At 41.2% G+C, this 26,302-nt stretch overlaps 1 protein-coding gene across 1 annotated transcript in view; it reads left to right on the plus strand.

Annotated features, from left to right (window-relative positions):
• The window catches only part of LOC115810647 (protein jagged-2-like), a 49,102-nt gene extending 23,309 nt beyond the window's left edge, over nt 1-25,793 (plus strand). The window contains exons 4-26 of the mRNA XM_030772623.1: nt 2,883-3,137; nt 3,423-3,483; nt 6,628-6,758; nt 6,957-7,076; nt 7,549-7,662; nt 7,885-7,998; nt 9,995-10,108; nt 10,967-11,013; nt 11,510-11,683; nt 11,880-12,030; nt 13,720-13,884; nt 14,080-14,193; nt 14,373-14,486; nt 14,757-14,870; nt 15,178-15,294; nt 15,473-15,500; nt 15,843-15,928; nt 16,407-16,520; nt 16,685-16,800; nt 17,983-18,234; nt 18,493-18,624; nt 20,692-20,845; nt 25,317-25,793. Coding sequence (XP_030628483.1) covers nt 2,883-3,137; nt 3,423-3,483; nt 6,628-6,758; nt 6,957-7,076; nt 7,549-7,662; nt 7,885-7,998; nt 9,995-10,108; nt 10,967-11,013; nt 11,510-11,683; nt 11,880-12,030; nt 13,720-13,884; nt 14,080-14,193; nt 14,373-14,486; nt 14,757-14,870; nt 15,178-15,294; nt 15,473-15,500; nt 15,843-15,928; nt 16,407-16,520; nt 16,685-16,800; nt 17,983-18,234; nt 18,493-18,624; nt 20,692-20,845; nt 25,317-25,783 — 3,254 coding nt within the window. The 3' untranslated portion in view covers nt 25,784-25,793. The remainder of the gene's footprint in view (nt 1-2,882; nt 3,138-3,422; nt 3,484-6,627; nt 6,759-6,956; nt 7,077-7,548; nt 7,663-7,884; nt 7,999-9,994; nt 10,109-10,966; nt 11,014-11,509; nt 11,684-11,879; nt 12,031-13,719; nt 13,885-14,079; nt 14,194-14,372; nt 14,487-14,756; nt 14,871-15,177; nt 15,295-15,472; nt 15,501-15,842; nt 15,929-16,406; nt 16,521-16,684; nt 16,801-17,982; nt 18,235-18,492; nt 18,625-20,691; nt 20,846-25,316) is intronic.
• The last annotated feature ends 509 nt before the right edge of the window (nt 25,794-26,302 follow it).

Here is a 26,302-nt window from a genome sequence, read left to right on the forward strand (position 1 = left end):
ACATTTGACTCAGCAAACTTTCTACAGTGATTGGAAAGAGTTTTTAAAAAAGAGAAAGGTCACTACAGTTGTCATTACAGCTACTTTGGATTTGGTGCAAGCTACCATCTGTGATATAATGACTGAACGCCTCTACCTCAGAATCTCGCCTTCATACAAAAATATGGTGTAGTGATGGTCACCAGTTAATGTGGAACAACCAATACTCACTAAGTTGGGGTCCTTCTCTGAGCAAGCAACAGCAATCTAATGCTCCTAAACAAAACATGAAATAGGCAGCATTTTAACTTAAAAGAATAAGTTGTTAACTCTATCATCTGTCACTGAAATATTACATTATTTGTACATATTACTAAAATATTTGAGTTGATATAATCAGTAATTTCATTTAACTTAAGTAGTACCAGCAATTATAACTTAAAAATTGCAAACTTCTTGCTTTTGAAGGAATTAACTGAAAGGTTTTAAGTAATCAGTTGCCTTAATTTTTTTAAGTCCTGCTAACTTATTTGGGTTTACAGTGTACTTGACAAACACAAGTTAAGCTATTATAAAAAGATCCATGCAGCATGTTGCCTTAATTTTTAAAGTGGTTTCAATGCTTGTCTCAATTGACAGGGCTAAATAAAATTAGTTTGACCAACTCAAATTTTCCCGATAAACCAGTTGCATCAGCTTGAGAATTCTAATTTTTGACACAAAGATAAAATAAGTTGAGCTACCATGTTACTTTCTAGCTGCCCTGAGTTAAATAAAATGATGTATCCAATAATGGCATGTATGTTCATTACACTTAAAAATATGGCAAGTTAAACCAACGTAAAAAGATCCATGCAGCCACTTGACTACATTTTTTTAAATTGGTTTCACACATCAATTTTTAGAGTACAGTTTTAAACATGACACCATGTCTGTTTGATAAAACAGAAGTTCATATTGAGGGAATCATTTGTGATGTGACTTGTAGACCATTTTCAACACAATGGCAAACTGTTAGTTTCATTTATGTTCTAATGGTGGACCGATTGAGTTACCAATAGAGATGTGGAGATCATTGCATTTGCTGGATTAAATCTGTTACATATGCAATGTTTTTTTTTTATACTCAGAGCCCCTGGGTACTCAGACTTAACTGAATCATGTCAGATTCAGATGCGGAGTCCCAGAAGTATGACAGAAGTACAAAAAGATCTACACTGACGCAAAAAAAGATCCACCCTGGAGCTGAGAGGATCTGCTCTGAAGCCAAAAAGATCCACAATGAAGCCATTCCAGATTTTCCTACACAGGAACACACACCCCACTGACCCCTGAACATAGAGATAGATGTCTTGGTCTGGTTTATATCTTTGTCTGGTTTACCTGTTTATGTCTAGGTCTTTTTTTATCTGTATAGGATCTTATAAGACTGTTTCATTTCGAGGAGTTTGCATAGTTATCCGCTGTTTCACTTCTTCAGTTCTATTCTTCTATATCATCTGAACTATTAGACACTCTTTTGTTGGCTTTCTCTACCCTCTGCTCCTCTCTTCTCTCTCCCAGTCCTGCCACTGTGGCTGCAGGTTTTGGCAAGGTCACTGTTTCTCCACTGGAGAAGTGGCTCTATTTCCTATGTTACTCTTCCACCCTGTTACTCATGAGTATAGTTTCCCCTCTGGCTCCTGAGCTGTCTGAGTGGAGACTTCCTTAGAAGCAGGGAAACTGTGAGAAACAGGGAAAAGTGAGAAACAGGGAAAAAAAAAACCAAAACACAACACAGCGGAGGGCCAGAAAGCAGACTGTTCAGTTATCAACCCCTCCCAGTCCCTCAGCCTGTATGTGCCTGTGTGCCTGTGTGCGTGTGTGCGTGTGTGCCTGTGTGCGTGTGCGTGGATGTGTGTGTGTGAGCGCGCGTGCGTGGGTGTGCATGTGTACCGTGTGTGTGTGTGTGTGTGTGTGTGTGTGTGTGGGTGAGAGAGAGAGAGAGAGAGTCTGTTGTGAGGTACTGAATTTGACGTGGAGTTGCTCTGTCTGATTTCTGTAGGAAGACATAAACAATACTTGAAATGGCCTTTTATGGCATTCCTAGACAGCAGTGTTGCATTGTGAATGATAGCAGACATAGAGTAAACACATAGTCCTATTAATAAATACCATATGAGCCAGGTTATAACACATTTACATGTGAAATTTGCATGTGAAAACAGAACTAGTAATATTGTTATAGCCATTTTCGTTTTACATATTGAATTAAGAATTGTGTTTAAGATATGAATACTTATTGAATAATTGTGATTGGTAGTTTTGAATTTATATTTATGTTTCACGTGCCTAACGTCGTGTTTGATGCCACGTAAGTTTATATGACATAGGGCGCAGTTGAATTTTGGGGTTGAGTCGATGGAAAAGGGGTAGCTTGGTTAAACACACTATTTTGACCACGTTTCTCCTCACCAATTCATGTTTTTCGTTAGGTATGACTACAAGGATGAATTTACAACCACTTTTCATTCAATTTTTGTTGCTGTAAACTGACAAAATAAATTATATTTCAACGGTACCCAAGGCGAGCGAGAGGTGTGCGTTAATCCAGCCAGGCTTCTACGTTTTTCCATTGCATGGAACGAATGGTCGACACAAATATGATGGATAGCTGTGTGGTCACAGCTCTTTCATGTGAGTTTGACAGACTGAGAGAGTCAATGCTCCGATGATCAGACGAGTGACGCTGCATTTGGAAATGGATATGTAATGTATTCTGTTTTCCACAGTGCACTACTCAGCACATCTCAGCTAGGTCTTACCAATGAACGTGCTATATCCATGACACACAAAGACACAACACAACACACACACCACCCTATACCTAACCTCATCTTCTCTCTCTCCCTCTATTCACTCAGGTGAGGAGTTACTGATTGAGCGGAGCATTCACCGAGGTGAGATGAACCCAGGTGAGGAGGGCCAGCTGCTACGGCATAACGGCCAGACGGCCATCCTCTGGTACAGCATGCACGTGCGCTGCGACCGTCACTACTACGGCAGCAAGTGCAACAAGCAGTGCCGCCCACGCGACGACTATTTCGGCCACTACACATGTGACCACCTGGGCAACCCCAAGTGCATAGAAGGCTGGACGGGAGAGGGCTGTAAGAAAGGTGTGTGTGAGTGTGTGTATGTGTGTCATGATGGCTGTATGTGGTGAATGAGAGTTTGCACATCATTATCTTCTATGTAGTCTTTCCTGGCAGATTCCTCTGCTGTCTCTACTCTTGTCTCTATTGTCTCTACTCTTGTCTCTATTTGAGAAAAACAATGTTGGAATAACTTCAGTACATGACGTGAATTGTGATGACTCTCTGCCTGTGGTCTTTATGATTCTGGTATATAAACATTTTCTCTTTTCTCTCTCTCTCTCTTTTTTTTAATGTTTCCCTCCTCAGCTATTTGTAAACAGGGATGCAGTGAACAGCACGGAGGCTGTGTGGTACCTGGCGAATGCGTGTGAGTTTGATCCTCTAATCTCTCTCTCTCCCTCTCTCTCTCTCTCTACCTCTCTCTCTACCTCAGTCTCTCTCATTCTCTCTCTCCCGCTCACTCTCTCTCTCTCTTTCTCTCTCGCTATCTCTCCATGATCAGAGATTGCTCAACTGAACACATTGTCTTGTCCAGTGGATCAGGTATTTGTTTTTCCTCTGGTTGTTTTCCTGATTTGACTGTTTATGACAAACTGAATGAATTTGTAAAGGATCAGATTGCTCTAGAAAGTTCTCCAGGGTTTCTGATGTTTCTTTGTTGATGTATTAACAAGTCGTCAAAGAAACACTCCTGTCCAATTCCCTTTTCAGGTTCAAACATCACTTTTTGCCTCATGTGATTTTCTTCTTTTGGTCATAATTCTTCAGAATAGATATGGAATTGAACTTGATGCATTCTTTACATGTGGTCAGAGTTCAGATCACTCCCCTGCTGATCATCACTCAGTGGGACTTTTGTGGAGTGAAAAATACCTCACAACCCCCAAGAATGAAACAGAGCTCTGGACAGGAATGTTTTAATCTCTTGGTTGGACTTGGCTCTGTAATGTATGTGACCATATCTCTCCTTACTCTCAGTCTGTCTCTCATTTCCAATCTTAAATTTGATGTAATTCAGTGTTAATTTTAGATTTAGAGTGAGCATAAGAGGATGATGAGGCTCTCAGAACAGTCTTTATCAGCACTGAGTGCTGTCGTCTACATTATATGACAGAAACAAAACAGTTCTTACCTTTTCTGTAGCCTTTGCAGTCTCTGATGTCTTGCTGTGAAAGGTATTCTTTGTTATAACTAAGTCTTTGATGTAAAATGATTGTTATGCTGTAGATTGAACAGGTTTGAGTTGTGGTGAGTCAGTCAATTCTGCAGTAATTCGGTTGAATAAACTGCAGCTGTCAGGGCAGACTGGTGGGTTGTGTTAGCGATTGGTTTCTTTCAGTCCTCTGTATTTTCGTGTTGCCGTGGAAGCCTGTTTGTCTTACGGACACATTGGCAGGGTGTACATTGAGCCACATGCTTGGCTCTGTAGCTGTCAGTGTTCAGAAGCTGATATTGTAATTCTCGTTTAGTGTCTTCTTGTTGTCAGGGCAAACAGTTGCCAGTTTGGCAGAATGTAGTGTAGCGTGGACCAGTTGCATAGACAGCTGGTGTGCAGGTTTCAGACTTCAGGGCTGCTGTAGTTAGTATAGCATGGCTGAGTAGTTGTTTGCTCCTGGTGTGTAAAACTGGAGACACTATCCTTCTGTGGCTTTGTGTGTATGCATGGCATGGCCTGGTTAAGTGGTCTGTTAGCACGCACGGGTTAAAGCATTACTGTGTTGAGAACTGAGAAGTTTTAAATAGTTCTGAATGAAGTGAGGAGACAGCTGGAGCGAGGTTGACAGAGAGCCAAAGGAAACCGTCTGATTGGCTAACCCATCACCAGCCCTCCTTTAAGTCTATGAGTGTGTGTGTGTATGTGTGTGTGTGTGTGTGTGTGTGTATACATTGTCTAAGTGCCTGTCCATATGTATGTGTGTGAATGTGTGTGTGTATGTGTGTGAGTGTGTGTGTGTGTGTGTGGATACGTCCCATCTCCCTCCGATGTCTCAGGGTGTCTCATCACTACATTACATGTGCCGTGGAAGTGCCCTTTGACCTGTTGCCTCTGTGGAATGTCCTGCTCTGTAAGGTTGGGAAGGGGGAGGAGAGGGTTTGTTTGCTACTGTAATACAGCACATATCATAGTCTGTCATCAGAGATTTTCATTTCTTTTCAGTCACTACATGCAGACTGACAGATTATCCAAAACTGATTTGTGCATCCCTGACTTCATGTGTTGTTTTATTTTCATGTCTGTAACTGGTCAAGATGATGTTGGAATGACATTTCTTTTGTTGTAAAATTTGATTTTGAAGCGTTCTGATCTTTTTAACCACCATGTATATTCCACATCAGGCCATCTGTTGGTTTTCACCGACTGGTGTATGAGCACCAATTCTTCTGATCTATCACTGGTTTAAAATGAGTTTTCTTTTCCCGTAGTGATAACAGATAAGTCTGCCTTTCTGAATGCTGCAGTGTGCAGCTGGGAGACAGCAAGAGCTGAAAGAGGACAGAGTCAGGGTCCACAGAGAGGAAGTGCTGTGTCAGTTATTGGAATGATTCATATCTATTCTTTTTTGAATACAAGTTTGACTTGGGATGTTATGTAGGATTACGGTATTTTGATAAAGAATAGATTTTATTTGTTTCAGTATGAACTACTGATAACATTTCATGTTTTGAAGATGCTCTACGATTACAGAGTGTGTGAGTGTGAACTGCTGAGCTAATGTCTTAAATGTTTGAGTTTAGTGATTAGTTTAGATGTTGTTTATTATAGTGATGCACCGTTAGTCCTTTTCAACATCTTGTGCTCTGTTTTCAGCGGTTAGTTATTTGCCACCTTATTACATCTGTAGTGTGGAGTTTGTCTTCACACTGTTGCTGAATTAGTCCTGTGCTCTGATTGGCTGTGTGTTGGGCTGATTTTTGGGACTTTGTGTGTTGCTCTATTGTAGTTTTGCATGTGGCGTTTATGTGGCTGGATGCCTCTTCTAAGGACCAGGCAAATTAGTTTGTTTATGCAAATACTGATTCATAATCCACTTTCCAATAAAAATAAACCACTTTTCACTAAGTGTAGCTAAATGCTCCACCTCTCTGCCTGATGATTCCTCTTGGCTTGTTTAATGTTGGGCCAAGGGTAATGGCCAGTGACACACAGCATGGGCTCCATTATTACCGCCGAGCTGAGTAACCTTAATGTGTGAAGTGGCAAAGTTGGTGTATGAGTCTGGAAGAGTAGTGTTTACCAAGTCTTTTATGAGTTAGTTTTACTGTTATTAAAATGATTGCTGTCTGGTACAAAGCGTACAAAAGGCAATGTGGTGAGGGAAGTGACTGATGCTGCTGTGATGTTATAATTGACTCTGTGGAGAGTTCAGCTCAGTGAGGCTTTACTGGAGGACAATGGAACACTTCCCTCTGAGCCCTGGTTATGCCGGGTGGAGAGATAATGCATTTGGAACAATTGGGCCATCCCAGATGGAACCTCAGCACTGACTAGTCTTGGTGGTGATTGTTGTAGGTGTAACTATGGCTGGCAGGGTCCGTTTTGTGACCAGTGTTTGACGTATCCAGGATGTCTGCACGGCACCTGCTCCAGACCCTGGCAGTGCACCTGTGAGAAGAACTGGGGTGGACTGCTGTGCGACAAAGGTGAGATTATGTCTCACACACACACACACACACACACACAAACACCCACACACACACACACACACACACAGACTCATACACAGACACACACACACACATACACACACACACAAACTTAGAAACTTTAAGGCAGCATGGTAACTTTAGTAATGATGACCTGTTTTGTTGTATGTGTGTGTGTGTGTGTTTTATATCCAGACCTTAATTACTGTGGGACACACCAGCCCTGTGTTAACGGTGGTACATGTTTAAACACTGAGCCGGATGAGTACTACTGTAACTGTCCAGAGGGTTACTGGGGCAAGAACTGTGAAATGGGTGAGAAGACATCTCATTTCCAGTTTAAGGACCGCAACTGCGTTTTAGTGACTAACACAACTGTCTGCCTATTCAGAGCCAAAGAACCTGGAAAAGAACATTTCCACATTTCCAGTTCGGGTCTGTATGTCATATCAGTGCTGAGGTTCAGAGGATTTTTGCAGAGTGGTCCAGTTTGTTTTTTTCTCTCTGGCTCTGTTATGTCCAAAAGCGTTTTAGACTGTTATATCCAAAATCCTGTGCAATTATTAGTATTAGCCTTAGTTCAACCATAAAAACAAAATCAGGCAGTCATTACTCATCACTCATACAGAGGAGATGCCCACACATAGAGAGGGTTTGTATTATTACTTAAGTGTGTATATTTACATCAGAGTAGAAAACTACATTTCACACAGTTTTTTTTTTTTCATGTTTCTGTAATTTGACTTTTGCTCCACCTGTGGGATTCTCCTATGTGACTGGTCTTCAGTGAGGCATGCATGTGTGTCAAACCCTTGTGCCAACGGGGGTTCGTGTCATGAGGTGTCGTCTGGGTTCACATGTCAATGCACCGCTGGATGGGAGGGGCAGACCTGTGCAATAGGTAAGAAGAGGAAAACATACAACTGTGTGTGTGTGTGTGTATGTGTGTGTGTGTGTGTGTTTGCGTAGTACCTGATTTTTTAGAAATTAACTGTATTTTTTGTGTGTGTGATGTGTGTGTAGTACCTAATTTTTAGAAGTTAACTGTGTGTGTGTGTGTATGTGTATGTGTATGTGTGTGTGTGTGTGTGTGTGTGTGTGTGTGTGTGTGTGTGTGTTTCAGACACAGATGAGTGTGTGTCTAATCCCTGTGCCCATGGGGGGACATGCATTGATACTGAGAATGGCTTTGATTGTATTTGCCCTTCGCAGTGGACTGGGAGAGCTTGTCAGATAGGTACGTCTCTTCTCCCTCTCTGTGTCTCTCTCTTTTTCTGTGAGTGTGTTCGTGTGTGTGTCTGTGACATTTCACATTTGTATCTTGTGGACTGATGTTCTTTTGGAGAGATGCATCCATGCAGAGATCCTTGTCTTGAGCAAAGTAAAACATTCAGTTCTGTAACTAAATTGGTGCTCAACTGGACCCTAAAGCAGTTCTTCATTAGGATATTAATGTAATATAAGGCCTTTAAAGGAGTAATGAAGATCATAAAGCAGGTTTTGATTACGGGTAATGTAGATCATAAAGCAGGTTTTGATTAGGGGTAATGTAGATCATAAAGCAGGTTTTGATTAGGGGTAATGTAGATCATAAAGCAGGTTTTGATTTGGGGTAATGTAGATCATAAAGCAGGTTTTATTAGGGGTAATGTAGATCATAAAGCAGGTTTTGATTTGGGGTAATGTAGATCATAAAGCAGGTTTTGATTAGGGGTAATGTAGATCATAAAGCAGGTTTTGATTTGGGGTAATGTAGATCATAAAGCAGGTTTTGATTTGGGGTAATGTAGATCATAAAGCAGGTTTTGATTTGGGGTAATGTAGATCATAAAGCAGGTTTTGATTACGGGTAATGTAGATCATAAAGCAGGTTTTGATTTGGGGTAATGTAGATCATAAAGCAGGTTTTGATTTGGGGTAATGTAGATCATAAAGCAGGCCAGTGTAGACTTTAGTGTACCTTCATAAAGGTGAGCTGCTCCTTCATCAGTAGTTCTCAGAGTGTGCAGATTGCATGTTTAATTTAATGATGTGGTTGTGGTTAAACATTAAGTGAACAGTTGCACTCCTTGTATTACCCCACAGCCCCGTGTGTGTGCGCGTGTGCGCGTATGCGTGTGTGCACCTGCGTGTGTGTGTGTGTGTGTGTGTGTGTATGTTTGTGCCTGTGAGTGTGCACGCGCGTTTGTGTGGGTTTAAGTGTGTATGTGTGTAGACATGGCACCAAGCTGTACATTATCTGTACCCTGGCCCAGCTGATTTGAAGGTAGCTAAATATACCACATGTCCTGGCAACCACAAATCCAGAGGCTAAATCTACCCTGCGTTGAGCCTATCTTTGGCTGTGCAGTTGGATGGCGGCTGAGAGGAAGGGTGGAGGTATTTTACCCCAGCATCCACTTTAAGTCTAGAAGCAGTAAACTCTTTAGAACTTGGCAACAAACTGGGGAGCTAAGATCGAAGCTCTAGTGTACTGTTACCACGGAAACAGCTCTGGAGTTGTGGGCTTGAGTTACCTTGGCAAAAGAACAGCCAGTCAAGGGTCATCTTACAGTCTGCACAAAGCACAGGTGCCTAGTACAGAAAAATAATAGATATTTATTAACTAAATAGCAGATATTCATTAGTGCTTAAATGGACTGTGCAGAGGAAAGCCTCACTCAACATCCATGTATTTAATTATCAGTGTACTGTAGGAGAGATTGGCCAAATCAAGTGGCCAACTTGGTTTCATCTCAGGGAATAACTGAAATAATTCAGTTTTTCAAGTGCATATAAACCTATATGGTGATTTCATGTCGGATTCGAGTTGAAAATTAATTGAGTCTCAATGCTAGTATTTTTTTCAGGGAATGTGTCCTGCTTTCTGTTTGGAAATGATGTGGGTTTTGTGTTCCTTTAGTGCTTTATTTTTGATTTTTGTTTTTGTTTAAACTGAAACGCAGGCCATGCTGAAGGGCAAGTTGGACGCTCTTGGCTCTGAGTGTGTTCAGGAATAGTGTGCCAGGCTCCTGGTGCACTGTGGGAAACTGAGTCCCTGTGTGTTGATTTATCACACTGTTAATAATTCTGTATTGTGAAATATTGGTAGCTTGTAGGGTTTGAAGACAAAATTTCAGGTCTGTGTCTCCCCATCCCTCTCTTTCTCTTTCTCTCATTCTTTCTGTCACTCTGTCATCTCTCTCTGAGTGTTTATCTTCACCCTTCATTTCCTCCTCCTCTCTCTGACACAGATGTAGATGAGTGCATACGGAGGCCTTGTCTAAACGCTCACTCTTGTAAAAACCTTATCGGTGGATTTCACTGCGCCTGTTACAGTGGCTGGGTGGGACAGAAGTGTGACATCAGTCAGTATCTGCATGAAAATCACAGTCTCTCTCTCTCTCTCTCTCTCTCTCTCTCTGTGTACCTCTCTGCCCCCCCCCTCTCTCTCTCTCAGCTTCTCTTTCTTTCCCCCTGGAGCTGAATCGTGCCACCTGACTCTCTCTCTCTCTCTCTCTTTCTCTCTCTCTCTCTCTACTCGGTAAACTGCTATGTAAGAACAGAGCTTAGAGAAGAATACTTGGACATGTCTGTGTGGGAATTTTTTCTCTGGCCCTAGATCAAAGGCAACAAAAGGTGTTCAGTTCTTGAAAGACATTTTAGAGAGATTAATGTAAAAGACATGCTCATGTCAAGCAGTGTGGAATTCATAGCATTTATATTAGCTGTTTTTTTCTTTCAATGTGCAGTGATTTATTTGTGAGAGAACTTCAAAATGGAAATCACCCTTCAAGATAGAACACGTCTGGTTCCACTAAGGAAGAGAGATTTGATTCACTGTCCATATACAGCATTCTCAAACAATGGCAGCTCATCTCTTATTTAACCTCAGTGAGCAAAGACACTGAGTAGTAATGGATTCAGATGTTAGTGCTTTCCTGGACAGAGAATAGAAGCTCAGGTAGAGAATAATGTGTTTGGATTCAGGAGACACTGAGGCTGGCCTACCTACATTTCTCACTGCATGAATCTCAGCTTGCATTTCGACAGCTGGTATTTTCCCAGCAGCTTTTTAATGAACGCTGTGCATGTGCAGCCGGCACTGCTTTTATTCAGCACACAGCTGTCTGATCCTTTACTTTACATACTCCAGTTTGTTCAAGTTCAAGATTAACACTCCTCCCTGCCGCCTTTCCTTTACCTTATTTATTTTCATGTTCCAGATATCAACAGCTGCTATGGCCAGTGTCAAAACGGAGGAACATGTCAGGTAAATGGAGAGAGTGAGAGAGAGAGAGACTGACTCTAAAGCAGTGATTCTCAGCTCTAGCCCTGGGGCCCACTGTCCTGCATGTCTTTGTTTTAACTCTTCATCATCACAGTTACGTGAGCTAATCAAGGGATTGATCATTGGAATCAGACAGCGGGCCCCTCGGACTGGGGTTGAGAATCACTGCTCTAAAGACATTGAATATGTGTCTTTTTGATCAAATCACATCAAAAAGGTCTCCTAAGAGAACAAGCCAATATATTTATATATATATATATATATATATATATATATACATACTGTACATGCATGGTAATCTAGCATGGTCAAACTGTCAAGCTAAAACAAGCCATTTGTGGTTGCAGCACGTACAGATGTGATTGAAGCACTGTGTTCCTGGTTTAAAGATAATGACTGAAGAGCAATGATTACTTACTGGGTTTTTCCTCTGTCTGAGTGTATGCTGATAACTGTGAACTCTTCTTGTCTGTGGCAGGCGGGGAGGGGGGGCTACACCTGCCTTTGTCGGCCAGGCTTTGTGGGGACACGCTGTGAGCTGCAGTGGAGCGGGTGCATCAGCGCCCCATGTCAAAATGGGGGCCAATGTTACACGCTGCTAGACAGTTACACATGCCAGTGTCCTCAGGGCTTCACAGGGACTAACTGTGAGGTACGTAAAGCCACTGCTCCAGTAAGTACCTCGTTCACTCCATGGTTAAAGATCACAGGTCAGCTCCTAATTCCCATGATTAGAATAATCCAGTCACTGCTGTCCCTGGAAATCTTTATCGTTTTGGTCTTTGTTTTGTTTGCATCCTGACTCCACCCCAGTCTTCTCTTCCCTTGTCCTGTCCTGGTGTCTGTAGGTATGGACTGATCCGTGCAGTCCTAACCCATGTCAGAATAATGGCCAGTGTCTGGTTGTGTCTGGAGATTTCCACTGTGCCTGCCCAGACCAGTATGAAGGGAAAACCTGCTCTCAGCCCCGAGACCACTGCAAGAGCAGCCACTGCAGAGGTATAACCCTCAACCTTTAACCTCAGCCTGCCCCCAGTAATGAGGCAACTGTCAGAGCAGTCCGTGTGGAGGTTACAGCCTAATCTTTACCTCGACACCTGGGATTATTCACAATTACCCAGTCCAGTCTGAACCTTAATCCCAAACCATGTCTGATTTTAAACACAATCTCAAAATTATCACTTACCCAAAATTGAAATCCTGCACTATGCCTTTATCATCATCTAAAAGCTCATCCTAAATGTCAACGTGTTGGCAAGTGTCTCTCATCACTGTTTAGAAATTGCCAGGCATTGTTAGTCATGTGTCTGTGCAGATGTGGGCAGAACAAAGTGAATAGAACTCTACTCACAGTGCATCATTCTACTAGATGATGCTTCAGGATTCACAGTGTGGGAAAACATGCATGACTGGCTTCCCATGTGTCAAGAGGGTGTGTGTGTGCTTGCCTCAGCTGTGTTTGCTCTTGTGCAAGAGGAAGACTTGAAAGATCATGGGTAACAGGGCATTCTAAAATGGGCTAAAGTAGAGGCAAAAACAAATCTGAACTTTAGACCAAAATGATCTCCCTTCAAAGACTGTCACTGCAGTTGGCGTCAAGTTACTCTTGTGCAAATATATTATTTTAACTTCCAGCTAACATCCCACTCCTGATGCTCACCCTGTGATGTCATCTTAGAGAGAAAAAGAAACCTGCAGTCTCTGTATTTAAACCTATAGTCTCTGTGTTTAAACCTACCGTCTCTATGTTTAAACCTACAGTCTCTGTGTTTAAATCTGCAGTCTCTGTGTTTAAACCTATAGTCTCTGTGTTTAAATCTGCAGTCTCTGTATTTAAACCTATAGTCTCTGTGTTTAAATCTACCGTCTCTATGTTTAAACCTACAGTCTCTGTGTTTAAACCTACAGTCTCTGTGTTTAAATCTGCAGTCTCTGTGTTTAAACCTGCAGTCTTTGTGTTTAAACCTGCAGTCTTTGTGTTTAAACCTGCAGTCTCTGTGTTTAAACCTATAGTCTCTGTGTTTAAACCTATAGTCTCTGTGTTTAAACCTACAGTCTCTGTGTTTAAACCTACAGTCTCTGGGTTTAAACCTATAGTCTCTGTGTTTAAACCTACAGTCTCTGTGTTTAAACCTATAGTCTCTGTGTTTAAATCTGCAGTCTCTATGTTTAAACCTATAGTCCCTGTGTTTAAATCTGCAGTCTCTGTGTTTAAACCTATAGTCTCTGTGTTTAAATCTGCAGTCTCTGTGTTTAAACCTATAGCCTCTGTGTTTAAATCTGCAGTCTCTGTGTTTAAATCTGCAGTCTCTGTGTTTAAACCTATAGTCTCTGTGTTTAAATCTGCAGTCTCTGTGTTTAAATCTGCAGTCTTTGTGTTTAAACCTACAGTCTCTTTGTTTAAACCTATAATGTCTCTGTGTTTAAACCTACAGTCTTTTTGTTTAAACCTATAATGTCTCTGTGTTTAAACCTACAGTCTCTGTGTTTAAACCTATAGTCTCTTTGTTTAAACCTGCTGTCTCTGTGTTTAAACCTATAGTCTCTGTGTTTAAATCTGCAGTCTCTGTGTTTAAATCTGCAGTCTTTGTGTTTAAACCTACAGTCTCTTTGTTTAAACCTATAATGTCTCTGTGTTTAAATCTGCTGTCTCTGTGTTTCTCTGTGCTTCTCTTTGTTCTCCCAAAGTGATTGACAGTTGTACCACTGCAGTGGTGAGCAACTCCACACATGAAGGGGTGTGGCACATTTTGTCCAATGTGTGTGGTCCCAATGGCCGCTGCATCAGCCAGTCAGGAGGGAACTTCAGCTGTGACTGCCAGCCGGGCTTCACTGGGACTTATTGTCACGAGAGTTAGTTGGTACACACACACACAGACACACACACACACACCCCCCACGCCTGTGCGCTCACAAACTTACACACACACACACACACACACACACAGGCTCTTCTCTGCTTAAATCTCACCGTAAATGAAATTTACTTTTATCTGTTCATATCGTTTTTTCATCTTTTATCTCTCTCTCTCTCTCTCTCTCTCTCAGACATAAATGACTGTGTGTCATCTCCGTGTATGAATGGAGGGACCTGTGTTGATGGGGTTAATTCATTCTATTGTCTGTGCCCAGATGGGTGGGATGGGCCACTGTGTGAACACAGTGAGTTTGCTGATTCCCTCCCTAACCCTAACCCTAATCCAATCCTTCTGCATACATGTTTGCTTGCTTATCATTGTGTCAACATCTTTCCCTCTCAAATACTTGAATTCTTTCTGTCTCTCTCTCTTTGTCTGTCTGTGCACTCCTCTTTCTGTCTTCACACTCCTCTGTCATTTCAGATGTGAATGAATGTGATGGTAACCCCTGCAAAAATGGCGGCCGCTGTCAGGATCTGCTTAATGACTTCTACTGTCACTGCACAGACAACTGGAAGGGCAAAACCTGCCACTCACGTGAGTGTGTTTGTTTGTATGTGTGTGTGTCCATCCATGTATTCTTGTGAGTTAAAGTGCTTCAGGTGTGACTCTTTAATGGTTCAGTGTAGGTCATGTTTACTTGTGGTTTCTCAGAGATGCTGTTTTTACTCTAGGAGTCAGTGTGACTCTAACACATAATGGTGTTTTCACTTTAGGAAAGAGTCAGTGTGACTCTAACACACGATGGTGTTTTACTCTAGGAGAGAGTCAGGGTAACTCTAACACCAGATGGTGTTTTTACTCTAGGAGAGAGTCAGTGTGACTCTCACACATGTGCTAACGGTGGTACCTGCCAGGATCATGGTGATACTTTCAGCTGTGTGTGTCCTGCTGGATGGGGAGGCAGTACCTGCAACACTGGTCAGTGTTGTGTGTGTGTGTGTGTGTGTGTGTGCACGCTTGTGTATAGATGTGTATATATTCTCCCATGTTTCAGAAAGAGATAATGAATGCATTTAAGATGAATCTTTATTAGACCATTTTGACTTTTTCTTTTTGAGTGGCTGTCATTGTGTTGGCCAGTGACAGATCAGGCCACGCATTCACTTTGAATGAAGACCCACACACATTAAGTGCTACACTAGGATTATCTTCCTGCCAAATTAGCTCTGATTTCACTGTCTTCTGTTCTCCACTGTTGTCTCACTCTCGTTCTGTGTGTGTGTAGCCAAGAACAGCTCCTGTGACACGGGACCCTGTGCAAATGGGGGCACATGTGTGGGAGGGGTCAGTGGCTTCACCTGCATCTGTAAGGATGGCTGGGAGGGGCCAACCTGTGATCAGAGTAAGACAACAGTCTCTCATTAGAGTGAACTTTGCCCATTGACTGTCAATTGCTGCCTGGTATTTTATAACAAACATCACACACCCCTTTGTTAATAGCTCTGACAACTGCCCTCTGTGACCAAAACAAAAGGAAACTGATATATTTTTCACAGCCTCTCCATTGGTTGTCTTTACAGATGTCAATGACTGCAATCCACATCCTTGGTAAGTTTTTTAAACCTTTATTTATTTACATGAATAAAAAATTAAACAACGAAAACTCTTAATGTCAGTTTGAGTATTTCTTGGTCTAACCAGCATTGAGACTGTCTGTCCACTCTTTAGTGACATGTTGAAGAGTTTTGGGAAGTTGTGGTAACACAGTCCTGAGACCTCAGTGTAGATGTAATCCTGTTGGAAGTCACTCTGTTTGAGCTGGAACTGTATCACATACTCACTGTTGGCATTCTCTCTCTTGTTCTCCTGTTCCCAGCATCTGCCTTCCTCGTCTCACATATCCAGACTTATTTCTGCTCTCTCTCTCTTTCTCTCGCTCTCTGTCTGTAGTTTCAATGGGGGTGTCTGTGTGGATGGGGTGAACTGGTTCCACTGTGAGTGTGCCTCTGGGTTTACTGGGCCGGACTGCCGAATCAGTGAGTGTCCATGGGTTGGGTGAGGTGGAGGAATATTACCCGTATACACAGTGAGGGGCATTCCCTGTCTGTAACCATGGTTACAGACCCAGCTGGTTAGGGTTAATCCATCCTGTCATATATTCATTGAAAGCTCAGACTCAACATTAATAAAAGGGTGTAGATTAATTAAATTTATTAGACCTCAGAGCTAATGGAAGGCTCATGTTTCAGGCCAGGGCTAGACCTGACTTAGCACAGACCCACAGTGTGAGAGCTTCAGACTTCACCCAGACAGAAAAGCCTGTTGTTAGATAGCATAAGAGCCGGCACGACAAGCTTGAGTCAGGATGTATGTTTGTATATATGAAAAAATTGGATGAAAAACGTATGAAGAAAACAAAAAATTCTGTCTCATGAGAACAAGGTCATAGGTAACGTGACCTCTCTCTCTCTCTCTCTCTCTTTATCTTTCTTTCTTTCCTTCTTTCTGTTTAAGACATTGATGAGTGCCAGTCATCTCCCTGTGTTTATGGGGCCACCTGTGTTGACGAGATTAACAGTTTCCGCTGCCTTTGCCCAGTGGGATGGGATGGACCGCGCTGCCAAGACTGTAAGTGCCCAGCTAGATGCCAAGGGAATGCCTGGTCTAACCTGGGAGGAGAGGGTCACTGGGCAGCCACCAGCCCAGCTCACAGTGCCATGAGCTCTAAAGCTCTGTGTCCCTTGTGTGGTCCCTAATATAGTACCTAATGTTTGCCCACCCCGTCTGTCCAGTCCTAGGTACCGCTATGGAGTGTTCCCACAGCGGGTCACGTCTTCCTCTTGGCTGGCACTGGGAGGAGGACTGTAACATCTGTCAGTGCTTTCATGGCAACAGGAAGTGTTCCAAGGTGAGCTGCGTCTCTGAGCGTCATTCTGTCCTTTTTCTCTTATTCTCATTCTGTCCTCTATTCTCATTCTATCCTTTAACCCTGATTGATTTTCATTCTGTCCTTTTTCTTTGAGCGCTCTTTCCTTTTTTAGGAGATGGACTTGGGTAACCTGGGGCTCAGGCTTTCCTCATTCACTCATTCACTCATTCATTCACTCACTCATACACTCATTCACTTACTCATACACTCATACACTCATTCACTTACTCATACACTCATTCACTCATTCACTCACTCATTCACTCATACACTCATTCACTCATTCATTCACTCACTCATTCACTCATTCACTCATTCATTCACTCACTCATACACTCATTCACTTACTCATACACTCATTCACTTACTCATACACTCATTCACTCATTCACTTACTCATTCACTCACTCATACACTCATTCACTTACTCATACACTCATTCACTCACTCATACACTCATTCACTTACTCATACACTCATGCATTCGTACATTTATACAATCGTTCACTCATACGATTATACAGTCACTCATTCACGCACTCACTCAAGTCACTCACTTATTCATTAATTCACTCAGTCACTCAAGTCACTCATTCATTCACTCACTCACTCACTCATTCATTCATACAGTTATTCACAGTCTTAAAAACACTCAGCTTCACTTGTCTATCTCCAACTGCATAGGCACCTAATAGTGACTGACCACTGCTAAGTGAGGGTAACCCTGGCCAGTTTCACTTACCTTGCTATGGGAACTTTGGCCAGTTTCACTTACCCACCCAAGGGACCTTTGGCCAGTTTCAGTCCCTGTGAATTTTGGTCAGCATCAGTCAGGCATGGGATGGTTGGTAATCAAACCAAGTAACAGACACAGGGCACATCTCTGCAGTGTTGGCCTGTTAACCTGGGTCAGCAGTGTCAGACAGAGACATGCTTGTGTGAAACTGATACAGAATCGTCACAGGTATGGAAGAGGAAATGCGTCTTTTGATCATAACCAAAATATTGAAATACAACACAGACTCTGAATTAGCTCTGTGTGCTGAGTTGTCCAGCCATGCACTAAGGTCAGCTGTGCTTGTCTGCTGGTGTGTTGCTCATGAAGACAGTATGCAAAGGTCTTAAGAACCTCAAGTGTTTGTATCCATTTTTTATTTCCAGGTGTATTGTGGACGAAGGCTCTGCCTTTTACAGGGAGGTCCTGGTATTCCAGAGCATTCCAGTTGTCCAGGGGACCAGGAATGTGTGACACATCACCACCTGTCCTGTTTTCGTCCTCCCTGCCACTGGGGAGTTTGCTACGGACCTGAGTACCTCGAGCAGGTCAGCACCATATGCCAACCCAGTGGTGGGCAGCAGGACAAGGACTGTGCCCATGTTACCCTGGTGTTTGACAAAGACAGCGTGCCACAGGTGAGGACTGGGCGTTGACCTGCCGTGACCTCTTTTCCAGTCGCTTCCAAGGCCCTATGTTAACTCTGTGTTAAACCAACTTACAACCAGCACAAATGTACCTAGAGATAATTACCAACTGTTTTAAACCTATAAAATAAATATTACGTTTTGCCTTGGGAAACTGTTCTGTTCCCATGTGCGTATGTATTTGCACGGTGTGTGCGTGTGTGTTTGTGTGTGCACCATGCGTGTGTGTGCCCATGTGTGACACTGTAGGGTACAACTGTGGAAGGTATCTGCTCAGAGCTGAGGTACCTGCCAATCACTCGAACCCTGGCCAAAGACCACACCCTCCTTATTCTCTGTGACCTGTCCCATTCCAGCAGCAATGCGGTGGAGGTTGCTATGGTGAGAGTCTTCTCACATTTTTACAGTCCAACATATAAAACCTAATTATCACACATTAATGGTTTAGCTTGACTAAACCATTAATGAGCTTACTAAGATCCAGCAAGACTGCTATAGGTACAAAAGACTAAAGATTACTCTCTGCCCATCCAAATGTTGTCGTTCTCTGTACAAGAATATTACACTTAATCACTCATTCATTTGCTGTATGTCTATCAGAAAAAATGGGGAGTGATGAAATAAGAACAGAAAAAAAATCCTTATTGCTCAAAAAAAAAAAAATTATACAGCTCATTATTCATCAAAAAACGAATATATTGCTCATTATTGTTCATAAAGCTTTATGTACCATTCCTTTGTTTAATTACAGTGTGTGTAATTAAGCCCATGCAGGGCTTACAATGAAGCCAACAGCCACAGATCTGGCTTTCATACTCAGCTTGTTCTCAGAGTTCTTTAGAAGGCAATTATTAAATCATAGTTTTTCTTGTAAATACTCTGTTCAGTCTCCCTCTCTCTAGTGTTCATATCAAATGTCAGTCCTCTTTCTCTCTCTCCTAAAAGTGCCTTTCTCTCTGTTAAAAGAGCTAAAATGGGCTAAACAGAGAAAACCTGTAAAACTACCTCAGTGATTTTTTCCTCCTCTGTCCTTCTGTAAGAGTGAGGTGTTTTCTACTTTTCTCCCTTTGCTACTTTTACATCTGTTTATCATTTTACCAACAGACCTCCCCTCCCCCCACCCACCCCCAAACACCATATGTCTCTTTACCTGCTCCACATCATTCATATTCCTGACATCTCTCTCATGTTTTCTCCGCACACACTGCTCCTCCCACTGTGAAGCAGTTGGCTAGATGAAAGTATTCGACTAGAACTGTCGGGCATTTTAGAGATATTTCACAATTTCAAGGGTTCTGGTGCACTAGACATTTTTAATCAATAATACATGCTTTCTTCAGTGTTTTGTTCTGTTAAATAGAAATAAGAAATTAAGGTTTGCTTAACCCATACACATTTCTCCATGGACGATTCAGTGGTATTAAATGTAAGTTATGCATATCATACTAAATAAATGCAAGACAGAGCTTGCTGTGGATGTGGTCAAGCATTTGGACCTTTTGACAAAGGTCAAATGTAAATTTTATTTATCACATATTCTTCAGTCAGAAGTTGTAAATCTTTATATCAGATGTTCAGACAGATTTTACCAATGTTCTGTCATGGTGTAGCATTTTTCTCTTTTTCTCTCCCTATCTCTCTCTCTCTCTCTCCTTCCCTCTCTTTTTTCTCTTGCCTTTACTCCCTCACTCAGACACACATACACTCACACACACGCACACTCACCTGTACTCATGAGGGATTTTTTGGTCTCCCAGACTATTGCCATAGAAACCAGACACACAGGGGAACTGAGCTTGACTAAGGGACTAAGCCTGTGATGGAGTGATTTTTGTTTTATGTGTCTCTCTCTGCTCTTATGCAGTCATTAAGCTTATTGCTATGGTCTTAGGAAATTCTGTCTGGAAAAGGGATGGCTGGACCTTACATTGTGAGCTCTATGACCAAGGACTTTGATTTTGTGTTTCAATTAACAGCCAAACTTTAGAAACATTCCTGTTGGAGCCAGACTCTACTTACTGGGAGATAAATGAAAGCACATTCATGCAAGCACAGTGCCGAAAGTGCATCACTGAGGAAGTCTGTCAGAAATATACATCATTGACCAAACCTGTCAGAAGTATGCTTTTGCCATGGCATATCTGTTGGTTATCATTGCTTATCATCAGTTTATCAATGACAAAACAATATTCTGGTTGGCTTTGACGTTGCAAAATCTCTTGCATTGTAGAATTTTTGTAGAGTCTTTACATCCTTCCATGTTGTTCTTCCATCTCTCTCTCCTTTACCCCTCTCCGTCTCTGAAGGCTTCCTGTTCTTTATTTCCTCCTTACACTTGAAACTCATACTTTTTTACACCATCTAAACTCTCTGTTTATGACCTTATTTCCTCTAACTCTTTTTTTCTCTATTCTACTTTGTTCGTCTGTCTCTTATTCCCCTCTCCAGTCGTTTGATGGGAATGGGGCAGGTGTGAACCCGGGGGAGATACAGGAGGTGGTCAGCTCCATCATCAGTGCTCTGTCCAGTCCTCACAACAGCACTGTGCTACTGGCCGTGCGAGAGGTCAAAGTGGAGCCGCAGGTCACACGCTCTGCTCCTGGTAAGTGGTTTGGTATGTGTGCCTCTTTGTTATCATGTTTTTCTTTTAATTCATTTGATGTACTTTTTTCCCCTTTTTGTTCTGTGACACCTGGGGAAATGGTGAGAATCACTGACCAGGTGTGAGTGGTGCAGAAACAACCAGAGAGGCACTGAAGACAAAGAAAAGGTGGAGAAGGAGCCTGTCTTTAGTCATAAATTCAGGAAAACCATTGAAAACAAAAGTGCCACAGTGGTCCTACATCAAACACTTCAACCCTGAATGAGCCGTGGTCTTAGAAGCCCTCACTCTGTAATGGCCTAAATACACACCCCTCATGGTCCTGTGAACCCTCCCTTTATGACGAGCTACTGGTCTGCATCATTTTCATCTCTGTATGAGGCTAATATACAGAACATGTGTTTGAAAGGAGCAGTTTTTAAACAAACACCTCACAACTGCATTCTTTTTAAATGATCTCCTGAAAAAAGAAACTTGCAGTAAGGTGCAGGAAAACTGCAGAGGTAAGACTTGTGTTCTGTGAGTCGGGGTTTTTTTTAGAGAAATGATTCTTTAAGGCTGGCTTGGTTTTAAAGGGGCATTCACAGTTCTGGTATATGTGTGGTGAGTGACATATTCTCCTGTGACACCCATGTTTTAACTTGTAGTGTTGAATTAGGATCCCTTAGCTGGAGTTGTAAAATCAACTGAAAAAAAAAATTTTGTAGACTTTCTGTGTGAGATGTTTGGCTGAAGATGTGGTGTGTAAGTGAGAGTACAGACTTTGCTGCAGGCTGTTCTTTGTGCTGTTCTGGGAAGATACTTTGGTTTTATCTCAGTGACTGCCACCTTGGCAAACAAGGATCATGAGGATTTTAAATATCATCAATCGTTTATGACATCTGAATAGAGGGGTTAGCAGAAATAAGATAATTCAGTTATGAAGCACAGTGTCTCTCCTCCTGTTTATTTAATTCTGATCTGTTTTATAGTCTGGAGTTCTGCAGTGATGAACACAAATTACAGTTTTTATTTTTAACTGAAACATTCCTAGCAACAGTGTCTCCATCAAAACAGTTTTTTCTTTTTCTTTTTTTCCCACCCCAATATGCTGATGTGTCATCTGGAAATTCTGCCTAATGTGAAACTCTAATCCTCTGAAACGTCTGGACTTCCAAAAGCCCAGCTGAGAGTGGTGGTCTCAGTCGGCTCTCTGTGGTCACCTCCAATGTCAAAAACGCCTACGATTGGCTGCCCTGGAAAAAGAAATCCATTTGTTAGTTTAAAAAAATCTATTTTATTAACCTAATGAATTTGTTATTTTTTTCAGCTGGAAGAAAAATCTGTTTATGTTTTATATTTTAAAATAATCTGTAATCACGTAAATAAAGCAGTGAACACAGAAGTACAGTCATATAAGGCAAAGAAGTCATTTATAAAGCTTATCAATGAAAAATAAATCAAGACTTTTGTTTATAACAATCCACCATGACCTCAACCCATTACCACCCCCATGCTGGCTTAGTGGGCCTTAGAAAGGAATTTGTGGCTAATTTTCTTTCTCAACAAAATTATCACTGTATGACCTGGTACAGTGCATTCCAATCTATTCATTCACTCCCTCCAACTGCAATATTTTTTAAATCTATGTTTACCAGAACAAATTACTGTCAATTAGGTGATGTCTTCCACCAGTACTTTTTTTTTAACTGTTTTTGTTGGTTTTGATAGTTGCACTCCAATCACTTTGTCTTTCCAATTAGGTAGCCTAGCCAGCCTTCAAGGTTTGACAATCATTGACTCCAACTTTAATTCACACGCTGAAATCAAGTCTGCTTTTTTTAATCCAAGACACATATCACTCATCCAACCCTAATTTTCCTCAAAAGGCTCTGAGAATTTAACTCTACTTTGTTTATTACTTGACCATCAAACAAAAATACAGACAGGCTACAGCTTATAGATAAGATATGATGTGTACAACTTTTGTAATTTAAATTCAATTTTCATATTTTTATTTCTATAGTGTTGACTTGCTTGTTCAAATTTTTCTCATTTTACATATTTCTGTTACTTTATCCTGTTCTATTTATTTATTTATTGTGCTCAACACTTTTTTTTGCCATTCTGTTTTTAAGTATATAAAGCACTTTTACTTGCCTACTTAGCCTAAAGGTATAAATAAAGTTTTTATTATAACTGTCATCATGCATTTATGCACCCAAATGAATTGTCACAAGGCTGTAAGCAATAAAAACACGTTATTAGCAATATTCTCAGAAAGGTGTTCACACAAAAAGAATTCCAAGTACAAGTACCTAAGGTTACTTAGCCAGTTATTTTTCATGACACCACCAATAAAAAATTTAACAATAATGATGATATATACTTTCTGCCATGCACAATTGGATATCAACAAGGATCCCCTGATGATTATGCTACAAAAGCCCTGGTAAGCTAAGCAGAAACAGATTCAGAGTTTGGAGACGTTGTAATTAACTATCTGAATACCGGACTAATAATTTAGTCATGTATGCTCCTCCCATCTTTGCAAACAAATCACATAAAATCAGGATAATTTATGATATACATGGTTATGTAGCTATGTAATATGTCTGAACGTTAGACTTGTCCATTTTTAAAGATCTGATTCGGTGCTAGGGGTGTCACAATATACTATTGACAATAACAGTGATATTTAAAAAAATGAAATATTGATATCATGTTAATAATACATATATATAGTAAACTAGAGATGTATTTCCGCAAGAAAATGCAACTGTGATTGCGCCTCAGCATCATCGAATCTTAACTGTCGAATTACTCGATCTGTCTCTAGTAGTCAAGGAGCAAAAGACCACTGAATCCAACTACTGACTGCCACTGTGTGCAATCCCTCGTCACAGCACTGGAGACTCCACATTCATTTTCAATGGGAAAATAAGCACTTAAAAACGGTAACTAACGGTAACTACTGGACCGATCAAACAAACAGGCGTCAACAATCATAATACAATCATTATACTTATTTCTATTAAAAGCTCTGTACCTTTGGCAAAAAAACAGTGATTCTCAGCTACAGACAGCAGCGCGCTGGCTATGTGAGGTTGTTCACCCAGCAGATCACGAGCTTCGCTGACAATCGTCAAACTATGTACACTCAGCAAGCACATTAATAACTAAAAACCAACAGTATTGTTAAAACCTAAACACATTACGAGAGTTCCATTACACTGGTTTAAAAGTACATTACATCATCTCCAGGTGCCGCTTGGCTGACGCTTCACCCTATACCAAACATGCATGTCAACTCATTACAACAGGAGCTAAACGATGTGTTGCGTCTTGTTTTTCCGCTTGGTCCTAGTGGCCCCCGTCTACATTCTCAATGGAAAATTAAGCGATTAAAAACGTCAATTAAAAAAAACTGAGTGGACTGATCAATTAGCTGTATACAAGCACACTACAAGGCATTAGGACGGAACTGTTACTGTTGGAATGGGATCGATATCGTGAAAACTGTGGGAGTAGAAGCACAAGCTCCCTGCATGTGATTTTGTTTCAGTTGACATTGTATTGATGGCAGATGTTAGGCCTTGGGAGATCTTTTGTTTATTTTGCTTATCAGCTCATCTGGTTGCCTTTTCACTATCCATTAAGTGGTGTAATTGTTCTTTTTGTACTCTTTAGTACAGTTATGGTTACAGACTCTCCACCTCACTACACTCGTATTTTGAATGTTATTCATTTGCCAAAAAAGAGACAAAACACATAATACAAATTTAAAGATGATTTTGACTGATAGCATTATTATTACTGTTTATTAAAATTTTCTACAGATATTGCGATAACATTGTTATCATGTATTCTTTTGGCCACAAATCAGATATCGTGACAGCCCTATTTGATATGTTTACAAATATGCGTGTCAGTCTAGTGTACCTCCTGTACATTTTCACCTGAAACCTAAACAGGATTTTTGCCTCTCTGTAAGTGTGCCAATATTTATTAACTTATTTTTTGTTACAGTTCTCAAGAGCTTTGTGTGTAGCTGGTATATATTCATCAATAACCACATTTGAAAATTTAATTTTCTGCAAAAGATCAGATCTAACTAATAACTAATGAGTTATCTGGAACTAGACAGTTGAGACCTGTCTTCCCAGTGTTTCAATCCTTACGCGCATGTTTAGTAAGAGTTGCTGAAAGAATAAGAACTGGAATATGCTGCCTGCAGCTATATTTATTATTATTTTTGTTCTCTTGCTCTGAGGCTTGCTTTCAGATTTAGGTGTTTGGTTGTTTAGTTTTGATCCTCTTCAGTGCTGATAAATGTTTAAGTTGTTTTTCTTGTTATACTTTTTTGGTGTTGATGGACGGATGATCTGTGTGCCTTTTATTGGCTCATGTACCTAAGTTTTGTGATTGAGTAAAGCAGACCTTTAAGTTTCCCCTATCCATTTCTCTCTCTCTCTTTTTCTCTCTCTCTCAGGCTACCTGCTGCTGGTGCTGTGTGTTGTCTTTTCCGTGTTGTGGCTTCTGTGTGCAATCGTGTGTGTGTGGTGGGTCCGTAAGCGAAGGAAAGCCACAGAGAGAGCGGGTGTGGCCCTGCCAGAGGACAACATTAACAATCAGTGGGAGATGCAGCATACTGTGAGAGTGCAGTCTAAAACGAACACAGCTAGAGACCACGCCACTGAAGACCCTCGGCAGGAGCAAAAGGCTCTCATGTCTGTGCTGGACAGGGTGGGAGACGGCGCTGAGGAGGTAGAGAACGAGGAGGACAGGGAGAGGGAGTTGGTTGTGGACAAATGTCCAACAGCAAAAAGCTCAAAAGGGCAGGTGGTGTACAGCATTCACAGGGTTTCCCAGGAACCCCCCCACCGGACAGACTACAGCAACAAACGCTACTGCTGTAAGAACAAAATGATGGAAGGAACCAAAGACCACTATGTATGAGCCAGATGGAAATGACAAAAAAAAAAAAAGGGTTTTTTTGTCTCAAAGTATTTTTAATTTTTATTGTTTATGCAAATGTACTGGGATTCACGGATTAAACACCAAGAGCACAATTATACAATCACAGGACATCAAAACTTATGTTAGGGTTGCATTTCTGTTATGTTGGCTTTATGAGCAGTTCAGTGTAACTCTTAGAAAAGCCATATCTTTTACAGCCCTTGGTGAAGTCAGTATTTGTGCTTAGAGAGATTCCCAGAAAGAGATAAAGAGATTCCCTAATTTTTCTGTGCGTTTTGATGCCCAAAGACAGAATTATTTTATTTTTTTAACCATTTGAAACCTTTCTCCAAAGCACCCTTGATCTGCAGAGTGGCATTTTATGAAAAAAATGTACATATGTAAATGTATAAGCAAAAAAAAATGTTGTGGATATTTGAATACAATGACTTGAGTCATCCCATTTTTATTTTGTTCTAATGGGTAATGTTTCAGTAATATTTCTATTTTGTATCTTTT

Source organism: Chanos chanos, chromosome 4, assembly GCF_902362185.1.
Source record: "Chanos chanos chromosome 4, fChaCha1.1, whole genome shotgun sequence".
Lineage (NCBI taxonomy): Eukaryota > Metazoa > Chordata > Actinopteri > Gonorynchiformes > Chanidae > Chanos > Chanos chanos.